The sequence below is a fragment of the Drosophila hydei genome, unplaced genomic scaffold (assembly GCF_003285905.1).
Source record: "Drosophila hydei strain 15085-1641.00,03,60 unplaced genomic scaffold, DhydRS2 tig00008135-arrow-pilon, whole genome shotgun sequence".
NCBI classification, from domain to species: domain Eukaryota; kingdom Metazoa; phylum Arthropoda; class Insecta; order Diptera; family Drosophilidae; genus Drosophila; species Drosophila hydei.
The window spans coordinates 2,116,560-2,135,775 of NW_022045844.1; the positions used below are offsets into that span (position 1 = coordinate 2,116,560).

A 19,216-nucleotide genomic window follows, 5' to 3' on the forward strand; every position below is an offset into this window, starting at 1 on the left:
ATATTGAGCCATGTACGAATCGCTCAAGTGGGCGTGGCGATGCGCTACATTTTGAATTGCATTTGATGAAATAAAAAATATATATTTAATTTTCAAAAAAGAGGAGATTGAGCGGGATTCATAAAGAGAGAATAAATGCAGAGAGAAAGAGCTTTAAAGATTGAAAGCCAGATACAGGGAGTGACAGAGGGAAAGGAAGAGACAGAGAGGAAGTGAGAAAAATGCATATAAAGAGAGAATGAGAAAAGGATTCCTTCTTAACTCGTATCTGCACTTCTAATAAAGTCAGCCAAATCTCAGATCTAAATCTTTGAAAGTCGCATAGAGCATTAATTTAGCAATTTGTTGAGGTTGCTTATATGGTAAAAAAGACCAAAGCATTATTCCAGCATACACTTACACACACATATATTCATATTTACAAACACACAGTCACAAAAGTCGCAGCTTCCCAGATTTAACTCGATTGAACATAAATAAAACTTTCGCCCTTTCGCTTGCAGTATTCAATTCATGAGCAGCACGCGAAAGGAATTTCCCACTAAAATTTTCCATTTTCGCTTAATTGTATTCCTTTAGAATTTTGGCTGGGCTCCTGCTAGGCGACAAGCGACTGCATGTTATGGCATTTATGACGCATACGCCGCGTTTGCCGCGCTGCACCTTGAAAATTGTGCTGGCCTGCCCTGGCCTGGCCTAGCCTGGCCCTGGAAACTTTTGGCCCTGCCCCAACAAGCAGCTTGCTCGTGCACAATTATGAAATGTGCTCTCAATATTTTTTTTGTGTGAGGTTCAGGCAAAACTTTTTTGCCACATGCCATAAAAATTGTTTGGCAGCAGAGAGAGAAAGGGAGAGAGAGAGAGACAGAGCGAGTAAGTTGGCTTCCTCTCTTGCACTCTGTTGCAGTTGATGTGGGTCAGTTACGTGGCCACAGGGGCCGCAGAAGTTTGGTCGGGGTCTAGCTGGGTCTGGGCCTGGCTAGGGAAATGCAATTCAATCCAAGGCTGAGCCGCAAAACTTTTCATTGAGTGTTTTCAATTTCGATGGTTTCGATTTCACACGCCTCGAATGCGAAACCCAATAGCCCGCAGCCAAACACGCATCAACATAGTTTGGCTCCAGCTACACGTGCACAATGCGCATTTCAATTGACTAGGGCGGGGCATGCCCCATGTGGCATTCGTTTGCGGTCTGCGCACACAAAAAAGTTAAAAAAAATATTCGCGTTGAATTTAATTTTAGGCCTCAGCCTGTGGACGACAACGCCTAATGCGCTTATTTTTAGGATTGATATAGTATTCATATATATATAGATATATATAAAGTCTGACAATGTGTTAATCTCGCTGTAGGCGTTTGCTTTTTGCCCGCTAAACGCTTTTTTCGCAGTGATTTATATTGTCAGGCAAGCAAATGGCATATTGAAGCGTGTTAAGATCTCTTAAGCATTATAGATACACTTTAGCCAAGGCGAAGAATTATGAATAATACCTATTAATAAAGTGGCCTAAAGAACTCATTAGCTGGCTAAGAATAAGTCATTAAGCGAGTGCTGAGGCTATATTTATAAGACTAAATACAAACAATATTTGATCTTTTAATGAACAAATAGTTCATTAGCTGACCTCCATTCAGCTGGCATCGATTGGTTTATTCTCATTTAGGGCAATCGCAAATTCAGCAGTTGCAAGCTGCGCACAGCTGAGGTGCAGGTTGTTGGAATTGAGGTGTTGCACAAATGCGCGCTGGGCTGGAAATATGTACTTCCCGGGCAGTTGTAGAGGCCCCCGTACCAAATGGTGCCGTTCATAAAACAATAAATGTATCTAAACGTAGAAATTGAAGTCGACTAAATGAATCGGAGTTAGATCATAATACGCACTGTTTGCAGGTGGTTTCGAGCGTACTGCCATAGGGAAAGCGTCCAGCCTGCTGGATATATCTGCAATAAGTATTCGCATCGATATTACCGCCCGGAACTATTGTGGTTGACAGCTCATCATCGACGAGGGGGCAGGTGGCTTGGAAGCCATTCGATGCAGTGCCGCAAATGTTGGGATTGTCCATGTTGCACACATAGTTTGGTGCACAGCTGCCTGAGATTTGCGATAGCTGGTTCGAGCCGAGGCACAGGATGAACGTACGAACACCCATGCAGGCAAAGCTACCTGCGTCGTTGCATTTGCCACAGCCAGAGCACGATGTTAACGTGTTGTCGCTCTGGCAAATTGAACCCTGAGCCGTGCAGAACAGTCCCGACGGACAGCTATTCACTGGCTGAACGGGTAAATTATTTTCGCAGAACATGAACTGTGTCTCCGACACGCAGGCCACATTGGAGGATACGGAGCACACATTACAATCGGCCTGGCAATCCAGGACACTCAAAGCCAGCAACAGCAGCCACACGCACAGCATCTTCGAACACAACTGCATCGCTGCCAGGCAATGCAAGTGCATTTAAGATCTAATTTTATCTTATCTCTATATATGAGATACCTAAGCACAATCATAAAGGCATTACTGAAGTCATTCTTTACCTTACTGCAGATTTTATTGAGTAGTATTAACAAATTAGTTGTTTAAATTGCAAAACTAAATATGAGTTGGCAATAAAAGTTGAAGCCTGAAAGTAGGCAATGGAATTTTCTCTACGAATTACCTTGAGCTTTTTACGTATACTTAATTTTTAATTAATTGCAATTACGTATACTTGATTTTAAACTGACTTAATTTGTTGACTGCTTGAAGAATTTAATCAAGAGATGTGCCTTAAGTTGCACTGCGAAAGAAGTAACGGCTTGAATTGCGTTACATGAAGTGAGCGCTGGTAATAAAAGTTGCCGCCTGAAAGTAGGCAATGAAATTTTTACTCGGTGTATGCTCAGCTCTAGTGTGAGTTACTACGTATACTTAATTACATTTTGTAAAGTGTGGAACATAAATATTTAAAAGACAAAATCCACAAATTAGCCTAAAAGTAGATTGTAAGTTAAATATAAAACTATTTGGCGTAAAAGTAGACTGAATATAAATATTTAATTTAGTGGCCATAAAACTTTTCCAAATAGCAACATTCCTGATCGACATAGCAGAAGTTCTTAATGTAAGATTTTCTTAAGAGCTGACTTGTTCAAGATGACCTTTGGTTTTTTGGTTAACCTAAAGGTTATCTATCGTTTATGTCTATGAGAAAAGAGAAGTCAGGTATATGAGTCTATATAAATTCAATATATTCCTAACTTAATTTATTTATGAGTTTTTTTTTTTAATATTTAACAGAAATTTTAACCTAAAGAGATCTCTAATCATCTATTAATTTATATTTATAATAATTGAAAATTCTATCAATTAGATTCTCAATTTATTCCTCCTTTCAAAGTGCTTAGTAATACTAATAGCTCTAGGTTATTTCTATACGTTCACCTTTTGATAACTACCTATAAATTAGCTAACCCATAATTGTCAATCATATGATCATGATTATGATCATGAGCTGCGCAATTATCGCATCTTAGCTAGCTTAGCTGACTTATGTAAATGATGAACAATTAAAAGTCAAGTACGAACATGCTGAGAACTAACTGAAGCTATTATTATGTTTATATATATATGTATATATATATATAAATATATTTGTGTGTCTGATGGGAAAGTAAAAGTTGTTGCTTTGGATTTTTGTAATTCACTACATTTTATATTTATAGCATTTTATCGCAGTTTCAATTAAAGTTTAAGTAAGTATGAGACATGTTACAAAATATAAATTCCCAATTTATATTTGTGTATGTATATTCCATGCGGAGTTCTTCTGTTCATCATCATCTTCGACTTCATGATCATCTTTCGTTTATGCAATGGCGTGGCTCGTGGTATGTGAGTGTGTATGGGTGTATGCGTGAGACAGAGACGAACAAGAGGGATGCAATCGGATGGTTTCGCAGTTATCTACAGAGTGACTTGAGTATTGAGCAGGTGATGCTGGAAGCTAATTTACAATGGGTTGGCCGTGTCAGCGTGTGTTTAATAAATATGAAAGTATGGGCGTGACGTATGGGTTGCGGGCAGGTGGGGCGGTAGATTGTTGTTCCAAGTAGATCGCTTAGTAGTGGGAGACATGCGCATGTGCATTGTGGGTGGCATAGCCGTAAGCGGGCACAGCGGCGTATTGATGCGCCACAGAGCCACCATAGGCCACAGCTGGAGCGGCAGACACATGGCTAGCGATGGCAGGAGCGTGGGCAACCAGTGGGGCAGCGTGGATAGCGGGCGCAGCATGGACAGTGGGTGCACTTTTGTGAACGACTGCGTTGAAGCCATTGTGATCGTCGGCGGTGTACTCCACGGTGCGCACGGAACCATCAGGCTCCACCAGAGAGTACGAGCCCTTGACAACATCACCATCACGCACCTCATGCTGCGACTTCACATCACCGGTATGGGAGTCAGCGACACCATAGTTGTAGTGATACTTGGGATAGGCCTACCAAGCGATGAGAAAGAGAAACAAGATTTGGTGTCAACGCTGAGACAACTCGCACTAAATGGCAGCATCACAGATCCCCCAGCCACTCAGCTTCAGTTACAGCTGCTGCAAAGCACTTACATGATAATCCAGACCCTCATCAGGATGTCCATGGCCAGCATAACCCAGAGCAGGAGCGGCGGCATAGAGACCGGGGCCGCTATGGAGGACACCGGCGGCTGCAACGCTAACGACAGCCAGGCAGATCAGAGACTGTCACAAAAATGGAACACAATTATTATAATGCAGACACTAGACACAATGTTGCTCGCTCGCACTCACTTTGAAGAAAGCCATTTTAAGGATTTTAGAGTTGGCGGTTTTTGTTGGGTTGTTAGAGACGCGTGTGTGCGATATGTTGAGCTGGATTCAACTGATAACTAGAACCAAGAAGCAAGCCGCTCTTATATACAAAGACAACGCCCGAGCGAGCAGGCCAAACGCCACACGATTAAACCGAGAGCCGAACGAACGACTTAACGAGCGGTCAACAGCAGCGGCAGCAGCGGCAGCAACAATTGAAGCTTAAGAAGTTGCTACAACAGCAACAACTACAACAACAACAACAAGTATAGCGACGTCAGCGCCGTCGCTGACTGGCAATTATTTTATGTCTTTTGTGAAAACGAGAGTGAAGTTCAGTCAGACTTAAGTTGCTGCTGCTGCTGCTGCTGTAACTGCTGCTGTTAATGTGGTTTGTATCTTGGCTTCGCTCTGCATTGCACTTTAATGAACATTCGTCAGTTGTGGTAGAATAAGTGTAACTAAAACTTAACTCTCCTAAATATTTTCTATTTGAATACAAACATTCTTGTGTAAGAAATATTTGATATACAATATATGATATACAATATTTGATATACAATATTTGATATACATGAAATATGCTCATTGAGGCAAACTTAATTGAAATAGCTTGAAATTATTCAAGCTTAAATTGATTTTAAAGAGCTTCCTTCTATTCACCCAAATCATTGACTGATTTGTGACTGAGTCAGGCACATTGCTGACCTCCAGCTAGGCATATGCTTTGTTTTTACAGACTTAAACCGTACTAAATTTAAGTAGATTTTTAATTTTCGTTAAGCAAGATTTGTGTTTTAGAGCATCTTAACTGTTCGCTTACATTAGCATATACAGAAATTACTTTACAACCACTGTGTCTGCCTCGGACAGTGTGTGCTGTGTGTGGGGGCTAGACGACCGGGCATGAAGACAATTACAAACGTGTTTATTGTTGTTGCTGTTGCTCTGGCTCATATTGGTATTAGAGTTTTGCCATATTGCTCGTTTCCTTTTCATTGCGGCAATTCTAGCGTCGTGTTTCACATTAGATCCGGTCTGCGAAATGCATAGAGCTAGAAGTTCAGAAGCAACGAGCGGATTCGTGGAAACGATCAACCTGAAAGCTTGAACATAAACGCAAATCGAGTCTCTCATGAGGTTGGATGCTGTCTGCGATTGGGTGTTGGGCGTTGAGTGGTGGGAATTGCAAACACTTGAAGCTTGGGCATATTTCTTGATGCGGGTGCTTGACTCTAACAATTGTTGCATGGCAACCTGGCTGGCTAGTCGCCTACCATAGACATACACACAGAAGCGAGCTCCAGCAGACGTCGAGTGCTCGCAAAATTTGTTGCAATTAAAGCAATTTGTGTGCGTTGCCCAGTTGCTGCTGCTGTTGCTGCTACTTTTGTTGTCTCTGCTGTTGATTGAGTGGCAAATTTGTTGCTCGTTGTTTTGTAATATATGCAAACAGCTAAACAAGTTCGCTGCCTGTGTCCACTTCTGGCAGCGAAAAGGAAATGCTATATTGTATCAGTTCGTTCAGGTAGCCAAATCAACCAAGTTATAAATTAAAATAATTAAGTATAAATTATAACAAGCAATCCATTGGGGCACGAAAACTTCGACAGCAATTTAACAATTGCTCTTCGTATTATTATTCCCATGGCTGGCTGGGCACAAAAGAACTGCATTTGAAATTTATTACGTGGCGACCTTGTACTGCGGCTACCAATAGAAATGAATGAAGTCGATCAAATACCACAAAGATTGACCAAAAGAAAAGAGCATGGAAAAATAATTCACAAAAGCGCCGACAAGATAATGCTTAATAGTTTTTAAATGTGTTCCACAAAAGTGCAGGTCATTATCAAAGTGAATTTTGTGTGTCTGTGTGGGTGTGTGCTATGCTGGGATCTTTATGCTGTGATTTGCTGAAATTTCATAATCGATAGACTTCAGCTGCTAATCTTCAAATTTCAGCAGCAAAATTCCATTTTTTATCATTTTAGTGTAAAGATCTAGACATTTCCTTTATATATATCTGCTCTAAAGCTTATGAAAAAATATATAATTAGCTATATAAGCAGAGAGAGCTCTGGCAGCTAGAGAGACTAACAGCTCTGACAAATAATTTGACAAAAAGTTTTAAGAATTATGATTAAGTTATGGTAATGCATGCATATATATAAAAGAGATATCTTTAGAGTTAGAGTTACCAATATTATTATCAACATAACTAATATATATTCTTTAAATTTATATCTATTAATATACTACTTTCGACTGGCTTTCACAACAAAAGTCAAACTCAAGCAATAGAATTTAATCAGAAAACATTTTCTTTGTACTAATTCATGCACTAATAACAAGTCTTTGATTAAAAAATTTGTTAAAAATAAAAACAATATTTAAAATTATTATTTCTTTAAACAATTGCTTAAATATCACTTCTAAATTAGTAGATAAAATATCTTTGCTATCTTTAAGCTTCTAATATACTTTCAATTAATATCTAAGCCTCTGCTTCGTTTGCTTTTATTTCTGACTATCCGCTAAGCAGACGCAGCCTTGAACTGCTCTGAAAGCATTTTGATTTACTGTAACAAATCAATTGAGAGGCAAAGTGCATCCACTTTAAGATCAAAATAACTTTCAAGCCATACAGTATTTCAGTTGATTATTGACAGCTTTTCTTCTCGAACAATATTCAATATCAAACTGAAGTTTCGTTAGCTTTTCGGACAGCTTAATGTCAAAGTCAGCTCGGCAGTGGGCGTGGCTGATCTGCTGTACAATTACACAGGGCGCACAGAATGGGCTCAGGTAGTATAATATAATCTGAGCAATCGTGTCGCATAGTAGATCACGATGGCTTTTATGAGGGGGTCTCCCTCAACGGCCTTGGCGCTGTTAAGCAAATGGAGTGGGCGGAGAGGCAGGGGGAGGAAGTTAGCTAAAGCAAACGCTCAATTTGCCAAGAGCAAGCTCCAATTTGTGTTCTTAGATTTCAGTTTCAGTTGCTTTTCGCAATGCTGCACAACCATAGACCCGGCCAGTAGGCGTGGCAGCTGCGCCAGCCTTACAACATTTCCTCTGTAAGCCGTATCGAACTTGTTTTTGAATAATTGTTGGCATTGTCATTGTTTGTAGTGATTGTTCTGGCTTTCGATATGGTCTAGACCATTGTTAGATCGGCACGTCGATCTCTCGAATGACTCAGCAAGCGGACCATAGCCATATCATGACTATATCCTGCTCACCGAAATGATCAAGCAAATGTTATATATTTGCTGTGGCAAAAAATGTGTCTCAATTGCTGGCTTTTGCGGCATGCCGCTTCTTATGATCTGTGACACCACTGCAGCGCTGCACCACTGCACCACCGCGCCACTGTTGACGTTCTCGTTTTGCCAACCACAGCAGCAATCGTTGGCAATCGCTTACACAACTGACGTGTGGCTGCGGCTGCAGCCATAATCACAGATTGAGGGCTCTCTGGGTGTACTTTGACACCACTTCGAATTATGCTGCCGCTGCGTATGTCTGTGTGTGTGTGTGTGGGTGGCTTACCAGCTTACTAAATTCAATTTGCCAAACAATAACAACGAGAAGATGTTCGCATGTCCAGCATGGCCAGCTACATCTTGAGCTTGTCTCGAAGGCGACGGCGACGGCAACGACATGGCTCCTCCTGTTTGACTAGCTGACTGACCTTTTTTTTTTTTGGTTTTGTGTGTTCTGCAATGCGCCTTTGATGTTGAGCTGAAAGCAATGCATTTAGGCTGTGGGCGTGGCACATTGTGAATTGTTCTCAGCTTAACTTGGGTGGACTTCAGCTTACGAGACGTATTAGAGAAAGGAGCTGATGAATTTGTGAAAGAGAGGGACATAGATAGATAGAGAGAGAGAGTGAAGTCTTACATATGAATCTAGTTAACAAATTGTGTCATGCAGACCAACCGAGCGAGTTTTCTGCTGTCGATGCCAATAGCTGAAGCTAACAATGTAGCTGAGGCTGGCGGCTGCCCTGGCAACCGAGGCGAGCAGTTTCGAAAGTACTGCAGCAGCGCAAGTAATTGCCAGGGGAGGCGTCTACACACACACATATATATATATATAAATTTAGCTATATTTGAATAGAAATGACTAAACATCAACGACAAGTCGGGCACTCTTTGTTGAGAGTGTTGCCGCGGCGATCGACCATAAAACAGTCATTAAATGCTGCGAATAAAACCAGAATAAACATAATCCCAGCGTACAATCTAAAATTTATGTACATTTAGTCAGGGCGTTCACGAGTTTTCAGCAGCATTTGCGCCAACTGCTGGCCAACCCGACAAATGGCCAACAAATGCCCAAATATGACTGAGCCAGGCCACAGCAACTGAAGAGTTCAGATCAACTTTCAAGCTGTGGGCAAATAGACTTGGCAATGCTCTTTCATGCTGAAAAGTACCAGCCTAGGATCATGAGTCAATTTGAATTGTTTCTTCTTTTGCCTTCTGGGAAACTAGTTCAGCTGGGGCGTGGCTGCAGCCTCACAAATCGAGTGCATTAAAATGTCGAATTGGGCAAAGTAAGCTGAGCGTGATTATCCAACGGAATTGTGGGTTAGTGGGTGTGTGAATAACAATGCATGCAACCAGCAGTTGCTGCTGCAGTCGTTGTGACGTAGCAATTGCATTATGCGGTTGCCATGAACTGGTTGGCGGACAAAGCTATTTTTTTAGTGTTGGCTAACCAAACAAAAGACTTAGACAACAAATTTCAAATTTAGTATTAAGTGTGTAGTGGAATTTATATATATTTTTTAAGGTATTACATATGTATATATGTACTGCAGAATAAAATAGAGTAAAGGCCTAATGAGTTTTTAAACGCCATGAGGAAGTTGCTGGCAAACTAATTCGAATTGTTTTCGTGTTTTTTTTTTTATTGTTTATAAATTCTAATGTATCATTAATTACACCAGACAATGGACACTGCCAACGCGCACACCTCAAAAAACGATCTTTTAGCTTTGCGCCGAGGCGTTGGCCCAAAATTGATTCCGTGCTGAGCTCAGCTGTGCAGTTCTAAGTTATAATTTAAACTTCACTTTCAGTTTTTATTGTTATTACCATAAACTCAGGCACTCACAAGTCTCCATGAACTGATTGCATGATTAATGGGCCAGAGCTAATGACTCAATAGGGCATCAGCGGAGCGCATTAATTGGCACAACATTATGTAATGTGTGAAACTATGTGACACTTTGGCAATTGCATTGCCCGCAATTAGTTCAACTAACTACAAAAACAACAATTGCAGCAGCAGCAAGCCGTAACCCGTCGCAGATTGTGTCAAGTTCATCGCAGCTGTAGCATAAAGTTTGCGACGAACTTGTTTTTGGCCAGCTGCTGGCCAATAGAGTTGATTTACGTTGTGGTACTTATGTAGCCATCATAGCCCAGCAAGCACGCAATGTTGCCAACCTAGCGTGTATATTAACTTCAAGACCACGTTCGACTTAAGCTCAGAGTAAATTAACGAATAGAAGCCTCAACAATTTTAAGAAATACATTTATAACTAAGCCAACTTATTACACTTGAAATAGGTTAACAGAGCACAAACAGCGCTGTCAGTAAATGTAAAAGTAAACGTTAGGGTATATTAAGTTTATCATACTTTATTTTATTTCGATTTATATATGTAAGCTTGTTAGGTAGTTGCTTGGTCAAGCTGCGTTGACATTTTGCAACACGAACGAAACAAGTTACGCACGATTCCGTTGTATGAATGAATGAACTGTGATAGCTGGCAGCAAAGGCGTGTGAGTCGTACTTTATCATTGGCTATGTCTACTCGGTCAACGTCAAGGCAAACGCAATCTTTGCCACTACAACAGGTTACACACTGAGTGAAAAATCAGCTTATATATTTTAATCAGAAATTACATTTTAGCTTAGGTAAACCTGATCTTATTTCAGTACAATCAGATACCAGGAAATGATTCATTTACTTAAGAACCATATGACTATAACAGCAGTTAATAATGCATTTACTTAATTTATAATTTATATAACAATTACGTATACCTTGTTTGAATTTATTCGATATATGTGCCTTCAATTGCAGTGTACAGAAATAATCGTGTTTATTTTATGACATGCAGAATAAACTGGCAATAAAATTTGCCTCCTAAAAGTATGCAACGAAATTTGTATTTCAAATTCATTTGTCTATGGCAACATTTACTGTTACGTATACTTAATTTTTACTGCTTATAACTCGCTAAATGCTATAGAACTATATTATGTAATTTATATTTAAACATTTCTGCATCTGTGTTTCCATAATAGCTCATAGAAAGTCAAGGAAAAATGTACACTAACTTATTTAATGGCAACATTAATAATTGACATATACTATATACGCTTATGTTTTAACGTTTGACTTATAAGCTTTACGACTATGACAAGTTTAAGATCTAATCTAATGGTATATAACAATATTTATTTAGTTAAGAATCATTTCTATCTAATTTAAGTTTTATAACATTCGCCAATGCAATAGGAACATTTATCCTTGAAGACGGTAGCGTAGTTTTAACATTGCCACAGCGCCATGTGCGATCAATGAAATTGTCACTGGCAGATCGATGTGGCACGCCAGATTCCTAGTGCAGCAAAGATTTAGTTGAGTTGCTTTCTTTATGGCCGGCTGATAAGACAAGCAGATGTTGTTGCTGCCTCCAAGCAAGGTTAGATACTTATCTAAATTGATGCTTTGACAAGGTGAAGCCGAAAATAGTTGCCTAAATTTGTATTTAAGCAATGGGAGTCCAAAAATGAGACATTGTGAAAATGTCTACAACTGAGTCGAAACTACTTGGCTGCCTGCTGCAGCTGCTCTGCCTGTTCGCCACAGCCAGTGCGACCTGTAACGTCTGCAACGCCGTCAACAACATGGCCTGCTATTCGTCTACTCAACTTCAGGCTTGCGATGCAACCAACTTGCCCACTCTCATACCCACCAGCTGTCCCGCTGGCAATGTGTGTGTGAGTGGTGCGGCTGGTGCGCTCTGCGAGCCGAGTAGCACCACCACAGTAGCTGATTGCCAGGACTGCAACAAGTGCGATGCTAGCATGACCTTTGCCTGCACCTCAACGAGCACCTTTGCGCTCTGCCTGGGCACGACCACACCTCAAACTTCGTTGGGCACCTGTGAAACGGGCTATGTGTGCAACGTGAACAACGCGCTGATCTGTGGATCTGTGGCGACACAGGCTGTGCCCACCTGCTCGTATGCAGATGATCCAACAACAACAACAGCGACGACACCCACAACACCAACAACAGCGACGACACCCACTACACCAACAACAGCGACAACACCCACAACACCAACAACAGCGACGACACCCACAACACCAACAACAGTAACCACACCAGCCACGCCGTCGACGGAAAATGCCAACGCCTACTGCTCGGCTGTGCGCTCGCGTGGCCCCTTTGCTGTGGGCAATTATACGGAGACAACTTGTCGGCAGTACATCAGCTGCTACCTATTGAACGGCGTTTGGCGAGGACAAAAATACACCTGCCCGGGACGCACTTACTACAACCCGACCAGTCGCTTGTGCGTTACCGCAATACCAACAACTTGCTTTACACCTACGTTCACCACCACAACGACTACAGTGGCTCCAACCACTAGCAATCCGAATGCCTATTGCGCCCAGATGCAGATTGCAGATTATTTTCCCGTTGGCACCTTAGCCAGTAGCACGTGTCGTCAGTACATCTACTGCTACAGGGTGGGCACCAGTTGGTATGGCAGCCTGTACACCTGTCCGGGCAGCACGTACTACGACAGCGCTACCAAACAGTGCGTTGCAGCGCTGCCCGCACTCTGCACGGGTCGCATAGCTAGCCTAAGTCTAAATGGCATAGAGCTGGAGTAAAATATAAAATATTAGATGAAATTGAATTGCTATTCATTGTTATCATTATCATTATCACTGCAATCTTTCGCACTGCAGCAGGTCACATATTGATTCAAAATGTTCTGTGCTGAGTCTGCATCTTATGTACACATATTTTTATAAGAAATTTAATTTTCGGGTAAATAAATTGAAGAACTATATTAAATTAAATGAATTGCATTACAGTGTAAAGAAATAACCGTGTAAATTGCAAGAGTTGCAGAGAAAAAAATTGCCGCCTGAAAGTATGCAACGAAATGTTTACTTTAAATCTATTTGCCTAAGGCAAAAGTTATTGTTACGTATACTTAATTTTGACTAGTTATAATTCGTCAAACGTCTACAGATCTATAGCACGTAATCTATTGTTTAACATTTCTCCACAATTATATACAAACTACTATATATATATAATCTGTACTCAGATAAATACTGGAAGAATTTCAAGCAAGGGATTGCTTTTATAGCAGCATTTATAATTGACATTTATTATACACGATTATTTTTTATAATTTTATACCACTATGGCTTATAGACTTTACGACTATCACAAGTTTAAGATCTTCTCTAATCTTATCTAAAGTCAAATTCCTGGAATTAGTGAGTGAGTACATAAAGAATTTCTTTTGTCTGAAATAAATTTGATGACATTTGCCAATGCAATATAAGCAATTATCCTTGCAAGCAGCCGGGAAGAGTGGCTTTTACAGTGCCACAGCACAAAGTGCGGCCATTGAAGTAGGGCTTATTGGACGGACAGTCAATAATGCGACCAGTCCATGTATTTATATAGAAACGACAGTAGATGTAGCTAAAGTAGAGAAAATATAAAAAACTAAATATATACATAAAAAAGCCAAGTTTTATGTTACCTAGTGCAGTCTCTGTCATTGGGAATGGCGTGGATGGGAATGCCCTTGAAGGCGGCACGGCAAAAGGCATCTAGGGATAGGGGTGTGCTCTCTGTAGTGGTGCTGGCTGTGGTGATTGGCTCTGTGGTTGCAGTCTGTTCGGCGCAGGTGGCACTGGTCACTGCGGCACTGCCACATATCTCCGGCAGATCCATGTTGCACACCAGATCCCCAGTGCAGCTGGACGTAATGTTCGAGGGCCGACTACTGCCCAGGCACAGGGCGAAGGTGCGTGGCCCAGTGCAGGCAAAGGTGCCTTGTTCATTGCACTTGCCACACGTGCCACAGGCTTTAAGTGCTGGGTTCTTGTCGCAAATAGTTGTCTGGCTGGTGCAGTAGCTGCCCGCGGGGCACGAGTTGATAGGTCCAATGGTCTGATTGTTTGCACAGAACTGAAACTGGCTGTCCGAGATGCAGGCCACATTGCTGGTCGCCCCACAGGTATAGCAAGCAGCCTGACAGTCAAGACTGCATAGCAAAATGCCAAGGAAGACTATGAAGAGCAGACGCCACATCTCGAATTGCAACTGCAATGCAAATTGCATTGCAACAGCTCTTAAAAGTCAAAAGGCAATTGCATTCTAGCTTTATCTAAGTGGGGAAAACCGAAACCAGTGTAAGAAAGTGCGCAATGATTTTGTTGAGTTGCTTTCTTTATGGTCTGCTGATAAGACAAGCAGCTGCTGCTGCTGCCTCTGAAATTGGCTTATCCAAGCTGAAGCTTTGACAATGGTCGCCTAAATTTCTATTTATGTTTCTTACTGGAGTCTAAGAATCAAGCATTAAGGCCAAGTCTACATCTGGGCCGAAGCTACTCTGCTGCTGGAACTGTTCGAGCACAGTTAGAGCGAGCTGTAACGTGTGCAATGCTGTCGAAAACATGCTCTGCCAGCACCACAATAGCATTGCTTGGACTGCAACAAGTTTGATGCCAGCATGACCTTTGCCTGCAGCTCAACGAGCACCTTTGCCCTCGGCCTGGCACGACCACGCCTCACACTTTGTTGGGCAGCTGTGCAACAGGCTGTGTGCAGCATGAATGACGCGCAGATCTGTGAACTTGAGGCACAGGTCATACCCGCATGCAGATGATCCAACAAATGCAACAACAACAATAATCAAAGCAGCGTAGAGCTGGAAAAAATTTGAAATATTAAATGCTTATTGAAATGAATTTTAATTATTATAATTATCATTGTCATTGACACTGCTGACACTATAATTATTATCTGTGCCATTGTCATTGCCAGCATTATTGTTATTTGATTATCTTTTTCATTATTATAATTATTATTATTATTATTATTATTATTATTATTATTATTATTATTATTATTATTATTATTATTACTATTACTATTACTATTATTATTATTATTATTATTATTATTACTATTATTATTATTATTATTATTATTATTCTTATTATTATTATTATTATTATTATTATTATTATCATTATCATCATTATCAGATTACCATGCGCAACATCATCATGAAATATTGCTATTTATTATCATCTTCATTTTCATTATCATTGTCTATTTGAAAAGTTAATTTATTTTCATTATTATCTTATCATTATAAATGATTCTACATCTAATATCATATTTTTTATATTTTGTATTATAATTATTATTTTTATTTATTGATTACATAATGATTAGGGTCTAGCTGTACAATTAGCTGGCGCTTTGTAAACGCAGCGCTGTGTTTCCGCCTCGAAATAGGAATTTGCGGAGCACTCATATTCCACGGCTTTTATTTGGCCAGCCTTGTTGAAGTAGCAACTTATATAACTGTGAAGATAATGTTAGTTTAGCGAGAGATCATTTAACCCTTAGTTGTCAAGTATAACGCACCGTTTGCAGTAGATATCACGTGGCCTGGTCTCGTAGAGTCCTGTGTAAGCCTTGAGCTCGCAGAGCTGCTGCGCCGTCATGGAGCTGGGCTCAGTGGGTCTTGTTGTCGTTGGGCTAGCTGTGCTGCTGCTTACCAGGTCATCCTGGACGTCACAGGTAAAAGTTTGCCCTGCCCGCTCGACCGTACAGACCACATCGCTCTCGGCATCGCAAGCGTTGCCCGCCGGGCAAATGCCTATCGGGCCTGTCGGCTGTGCCGCTCCATAGCACATCCGAAACGTGTGCCGACTCAAGCAGGCAAACTTATGATTGCGATGCGCACTGCATTGTCCACATTTGCTGGTGTCGCCGCAGCTGGCTGGCCACAGCGCGTTCTTCTGCACACAGATGGCGGTGCGGGCGGTGCAAACGGTGCCGTCCAGACAGCTGTAAATGTTATCCGTATGCGGTGTGCCATCTAGAGGGTAAGACAGGTCTTGATTAAACTCGAACAGAACTTGCGATCGACAAGCAAATACCTCCGAAGCACAGGTAAAAGGAGGTGGAGTTGATGCAGGCAGCCTGATTCGTCTGGCAAACATTGCAGTCCGCCACCACATGACCCAGCAGACAGACTAAAACAAGCTTGAAACAAGAGAAGACCTTTCTATGATCCATGATCCTTGATAGATGTAAAGTCAAGCTCTGTCTTACCGCGGAGCCAATTTGCAGCACAGTTGCTAGATCCTTGGCCATTGTTTCACCTTCTATTCCGGCAATGACTTGTGTTCACTGTCAAGGTTTTGCCTCTACTAAAGAACACTAATCTCGTGTCAGCTGTGTTATAAACGTTGTCATCTCGCTTAGTGAAATTTTGATTGTTTATCTACTCTTCATATGTAGCTTTGAGCATGCTAATTGTTTTATTTGCTTTGGCTTTCCACTTGATTGCCAGGCGCTGTTTTATGATCGCAACATAAAAACCAAAAGAAGAAAAACATAACACTGCGATAATGAGCGGAATAGCACTATCATAATGCTACACTTGAGTAGCAGTCGGGCCATTGACCAAATGCTTAAAGTTTCAGTCGAAGTTGGCTTAGAAATGTGGAAAAAGGGGGGGGAAAAATAAATTAATGGATAATAATTAAGTAATAAATATATAGCTATAGAATAAATATAATAGCTATATGATTAAAGGCTTGGCTAAAAATAAATCGACTAGCATATACCCTAGAATATTGACAATTTATAGCATTTTAGAGTCTGAGTAGTCGACTAGCAGTTGCCCTGGAATTGAGCTTGATCTAGTTTTTTTTTAATTTATTCTGTCTTCATTTTAAAATTTCATTTCAGATAAGCTTATTATATCTCTGAAAATATCAAACTTAAGTCTCTTAAATTTGTTCATACGAAAGCAAAAGACTTTAGCAATAACTTGACTATAGCTAATGGGGATAAGTCACGCTTTATTATACAATTAGAGCTATGTAAATATTGGTATAAATCGATATTCAAATATATATATTTATATATTAGACGAACTTCATTACTTGCAACCTACACCAGTTGGCCTTGTCGCACCACAGCCGGAGATTGCATTGAAGTACGGCTTATTTGTAGGGCAGTTGTATATGGCACCGTTCCACACGTTGTCCCGGAAGAAGCAGTAGACGAAGCTGCAAGTAAATTTCAGTTACAATACAGTTACATATCTAAATATAGATCGAATTCTATGTGTTACCTGGTGCAGACTGCGTCGTTCGCTAAGGGGAATTTACCAACGATTTGAGTACTTTGACAATAGCTGTTGGGAGTGGAACCACCAGGAGTAGTGTTGGGGACAGGTGTTGTCGCTACCGCATCATTGTCAATGCGATCGCAAGTGTCGTCAACATCCGGCTCGCATGCTAACACACAGGGGGTTCCAATGCTCGCACCTCTGATGCTGCAGAACCACTCGTTGGGGCAGGTGCTTCTTTCGGGCATCAGTTCACCGCCATCGCAACTGCCAAAGGTGGTGAGGGAGGCGCAGGCATAGATTTCCCCATTTCCGCACTGATTACACTTCGAAGTATCACCACAGGCTGGCGGAACATCCGTTTCCATACAAATATCGCCGTATTGCGTGCAAATTGGCTTATCATCCGGACATGTGAAGCTATGATCCGGACTTGGAGTTTCTGTTGGTGGTGCAGCGTTGTGGTTAGAGATCGACAGTATCTGCAATTGCAAGTGCAACGCACTAACTTACTATTGAAGCACAGCTGGAAGGTGGTATTGCTGAGGCAGGTGTGCGAGCCGTAGCAATAGCCGCAGGTGGCATCCACAAATGCGGCCGGTGCCAGCAAAAAGGCCAGCAGAGCCAAAAGCCCAACGCGTCGAAGCAGCGACATCTTCATCTTCAGCTTGCAATTGAGCTAGCTGAATGCCGTTGCCATGCCTTTTAAATGCTGCCGAGCTGCTGGTGGTATTATCTTTATGACAGAGGCAGCCACCATTTTTCTTTATCTCTCAATGCTACAGCATTCATAAATATGCGAGCTACCGTGCTGCTGCAATCTCGCTGGAGCTCTATCTCCTGTAAATATACTAAGCCCAGCATAAAATCTGGCAATTATCTCTGCCAGCTTCTTGTTTCTTCCACAGCTAAATCGGAGTGTTTCGCAAGCTGCGGCTGGCTGATATAAATGTGCGGCATGTGTTGTATGGTCTCATTAGTTAGCTCAACGCGAAGCCAACAAAGCATTCACAATGCTGCAGACAAATTTGGTAAGCGAGCTGCAAAGGGAAAGGGAGCAGGAACGGATGCATCCTTTAACTGTTTATCGTCTCTTCCAAAGATCCTCCTCGTGGCTTTCAGCTGCATGCTGTCCGCAGTTTCCGCTGCCACTTGCGGCGGTTGCATGCAGAGCAATGTAACCTGTGTAGACGAGACCCATTACAGAGTGTGCATCAATCAGTCTCCGATTGAAAATGGCGGTATACTGAGCTGTGGCAAAGGCAAGATCTGCACCGATCTGCTGGATCCATGCTGGGAGCCTTTCGAAGGCGATGGTGTGGAGCCGGTTTGTAACAAAAAGGATGTTAACTGCCGAGATTGCGATGGCAGCCAGCTGTTCGTCTGCACCAGTCGCACCACCTTCCAGATGTGCATGGGCACCGAGCTGAGCCCCCAAATTAATCCCTGTCCAGAGGGCACCTTCTGCGCCATCGACTCCGGCGAGTTCTGCGTGAAGAGCTGCAAGCTCCCGGATGGAAAATACGAGTGCGACAAGCCAGCGCCCCAAGCTTAACCATTTCTTAGATATCTTAATAAGTTTGCTTCGATTCCTTAATGCTTTTATAATCAAATCGAAAAATAATAAATCTTAATTCAAATAATTATGGAAAATTATGAAAAAATATTTATATTTATTGAAATATTTAAACTATTCAGAAAGTCTAATCTTTATATAAAGTCCATCAGTTGAAAGGGAAAAGAGTCTTGTGTAATCTGCGTTTGTTTATGTGTGCTGAAGCTAAAGCGTTCAAATTTGAAATATATAGACTATTTGGTATTAGCGTCTTATAACGTGTTACGGCCAGTGAGGGCGTGGCAAATTGAAAAGCAACTATATATTGCAGAGCTTTTCACTTAGAATCATCCAATTGCTGGAGATATATCCTCTGGGGCGGA

The 19,216-nt window shown here is 41.4% G+C and overlaps 7 protein-coding genes across 7 annotated transcripts; 2 read left to right on the top strand and 5 right to left on the bottom strand.

The window, feature by feature from the left end:
* Positions 1-1,528: 1,528 nt before the first annotated feature.
* Positions 1,529-2,430, bottom strand: LOC111592748. The gene is made up of 2 exons (XM_023305144.2): positions 1,884-2,430; positions 1,529-1,827 (listed from the first exon to the last, which is right to left on the bottom strand). Exons 1-2 carry the CDS (start codon positions 2,417-2,419, stop codon positions 1,662-1,664), a joined length of 702 nt encoding a protein of 233 aa, XP_023160912.2. The 5' UTR covers positions 2,420-2,430; the 3' UTR covers positions 1,529-1,661.
* Positions 2,431-3,771: 1,341 nt separating this feature from the next.
* LOC111592749 (cuticle protein 7) lies at positions 3,772-4,889 on the bottom strand. Its single transcript, XM_023305145.2, has 3 exons — positions 4,809-4,889; positions 4,608-4,739; positions 3,772-4,484 (listed from the first exon to the last, which is right to left on the bottom strand). Exons 1-3 carry the CDS (start codon positions 4,821-4,823, stop codon positions 4,104-4,106), a joined length of 528 nt encoding a protein of 175 aa, XP_023160913.1. The 5' UTR covers positions 4,824-4,889; the 3' UTR covers positions 3,772-4,103.
* A 6,774-nt stretch (positions 4,890-11,663) lies between these two features.
* Positions 11,664-12,764, top strand: LOC111592759 (integumentary mucin C.1). Its single transcript, XM_030225638.1, has 2 exons — positions 11,664-12,159; positions 12,250-12,764. The coding sequence occupies exons 1-2, from the start codon at positions 11,664-11,666 to the stop codon at positions 12,762-12,764; spliced, it is 1,011 nt and encodes a 336-aa protein (XP_030081498.1).
* A 597-nt stretch (positions 12,765-13,361) lies between these two features.
* On the bottom strand, positions 13,362-14,237 carry LOC111592745. Its single transcript, XM_023305142.2, has 2 exons — positions 13,658-14,237; positions 13,362-13,596 (listed from the first exon to the last, which is right to left on the bottom strand). The coding sequence occupies exons 1-2, from the start codon at positions 14,209-14,211 to the stop codon at positions 13,458-13,460; spliced, it is 693 nt and encodes a 230-aa protein (XP_023160910.2). The 5' UTR covers positions 14,212-14,237; the 3' UTR covers positions 13,362-13,457.
* A 1,122-nt stretch (positions 14,238-15,359) lies between these two features.
* Positions 15,360-16,293, bottom strand: LOC111592761. The gene is made up of 3 exons (XM_023305161.2): positions 16,077-16,293; positions 15,559-16,015; positions 15,360-15,495 (listed from the first exon to the last, which is right to left on the bottom strand). The coding sequence occupies exons 1-3, from the start codon at positions 16,291-16,293 to the stop codon at positions 15,360-15,362; spliced, it is 810 nt and encodes a 269-aa protein (XP_023160929.2).
* A 692-nt stretch (positions 16,294-16,985) lies between these two features.
* LOC111592746 lies at positions 16,986-17,970 on the bottom strand. Its single transcript, XM_023305143.2, has 3 exons — positions 17,792-17,970; positions 17,282-17,720; positions 16,986-17,216 (listed from the first exon to the last, which is right to left on the bottom strand). Exons 1-3 carry the CDS (start codon positions 17,937-17,939, stop codon positions 17,087-17,089), a joined length of 717 nt encoding a protein of 238 aa, XP_023160911.2. The 5' UTR covers positions 17,940-17,970; the 3' UTR covers positions 16,986-17,086.
* A 260-nt stretch (positions 17,971-18,230) lies between these two features.
* LOC111592762 lies at positions 18,231-18,833 on the top strand. Its single transcript, XM_023305162.2, has 2 exons — positions 18,231-18,309; positions 18,381-18,833. The coding sequence occupies exons 1-2, from the start codon at positions 18,292-18,294 to the stop codon at positions 18,831-18,833; spliced, it is 471 nt and encodes a 156-aa protein (XP_023160930.2). The 5' UTR covers positions 18,231-18,291.
* Positions 18,834-19,216: the final 383 nt, after the last annotated feature.

Bases quoted from the DNA above. Each gene is read 5' to 3' on its own strand.
- LOC111592759 (XM_030225638.1), top strand. From the start codon at position 11,664: ATGTCTACAACTGAGTCGAAACTACTTGGCTGCCTGCTGCAGCTGCTC. The intron at 12,160-12,249 runs CGACGACACCCA...CAGTAACCACAC, and splicing joins ACCCACAACACCAACAACAG to CAGCCACGCCGTCGACGGAA.
- LOC111592746 (XM_023305143.2), bottom strand. From the start codon at position 17,939: ATGAAGATGTCGCTGCTTCGACGCGTTGGGCTTTTGGCTCTGCTGGCC. The intron at 17,721-17,791 runs GTAAGTTAGTGC...CACCACCAACAG, and splicing joins CTTCCAGCTGTGCTTCAATA to AAACTCCAAGTCCGGATCAT. The intron at 17,217-17,281 runs GTAACACATAGA...ATTTACTTGCAG, and splicing joins AACGACGCAGTCTGCACCAG to CTTCGTCTACTGCTTCTTCC.
- LOC111592745 (XM_023305142.2), bottom strand. From the start codon at position 14,211: ATGTGGCGTCTGCTCTTCATAGTCTTCCTTGGCATTTTGCTATGCAGT. The intron at 13,597-13,657 runs GTAACATAAAAC...TCTCTACTTTAG, and splicing joins AATGACAGAGACTGCACTAG to CTACATCTACTGTCGTTTCT.
- LOC111592748 (XM_023305144.2), bottom strand. From the start codon at position 2,419: ATGCTGTGCGTGTGGCTGCTGTTGCTGGCTTTGAGTGTCCTGGATTGC. The intron at 1,828-1,883 runs GTGCGTATTATG...TTCTACGTTTAG, and splicing joins CTCGAAACCACCTGCAAACA to ATACATTTATTGTTTTATGA.
- LOC111592761 (XM_023305161.2), bottom strand. From the start codon at position 16,293: ATGGCCAAGGATCTAGCAACTGTGCTGCAAATTGGCTCCGCGGTAAGA. The intron at 16,016-16,076 runs GTATTTGCTTGT...CTTACCCTCTAG, and splicing joins CTTTTACCTGTGCTTCGGAG to ATGGCACACCGCATACGGAT. The intron at 15,496-15,558 runs GTGCGTTATACT...TTATCTTCACAG, and splicing joins CGTGATATCTACTGCAAACG to TTATATAAGTTGCTACTTCA.
- LOC111592749 (XM_023305145.2), bottom strand. The intron at 4,485-4,607 runs GTAAGTGCTTTG...ATCGCTTGGTAG, and splicing joins ATGAGGGTCTGGATTATCAT to GCCTATCCCAAGTATCACTA.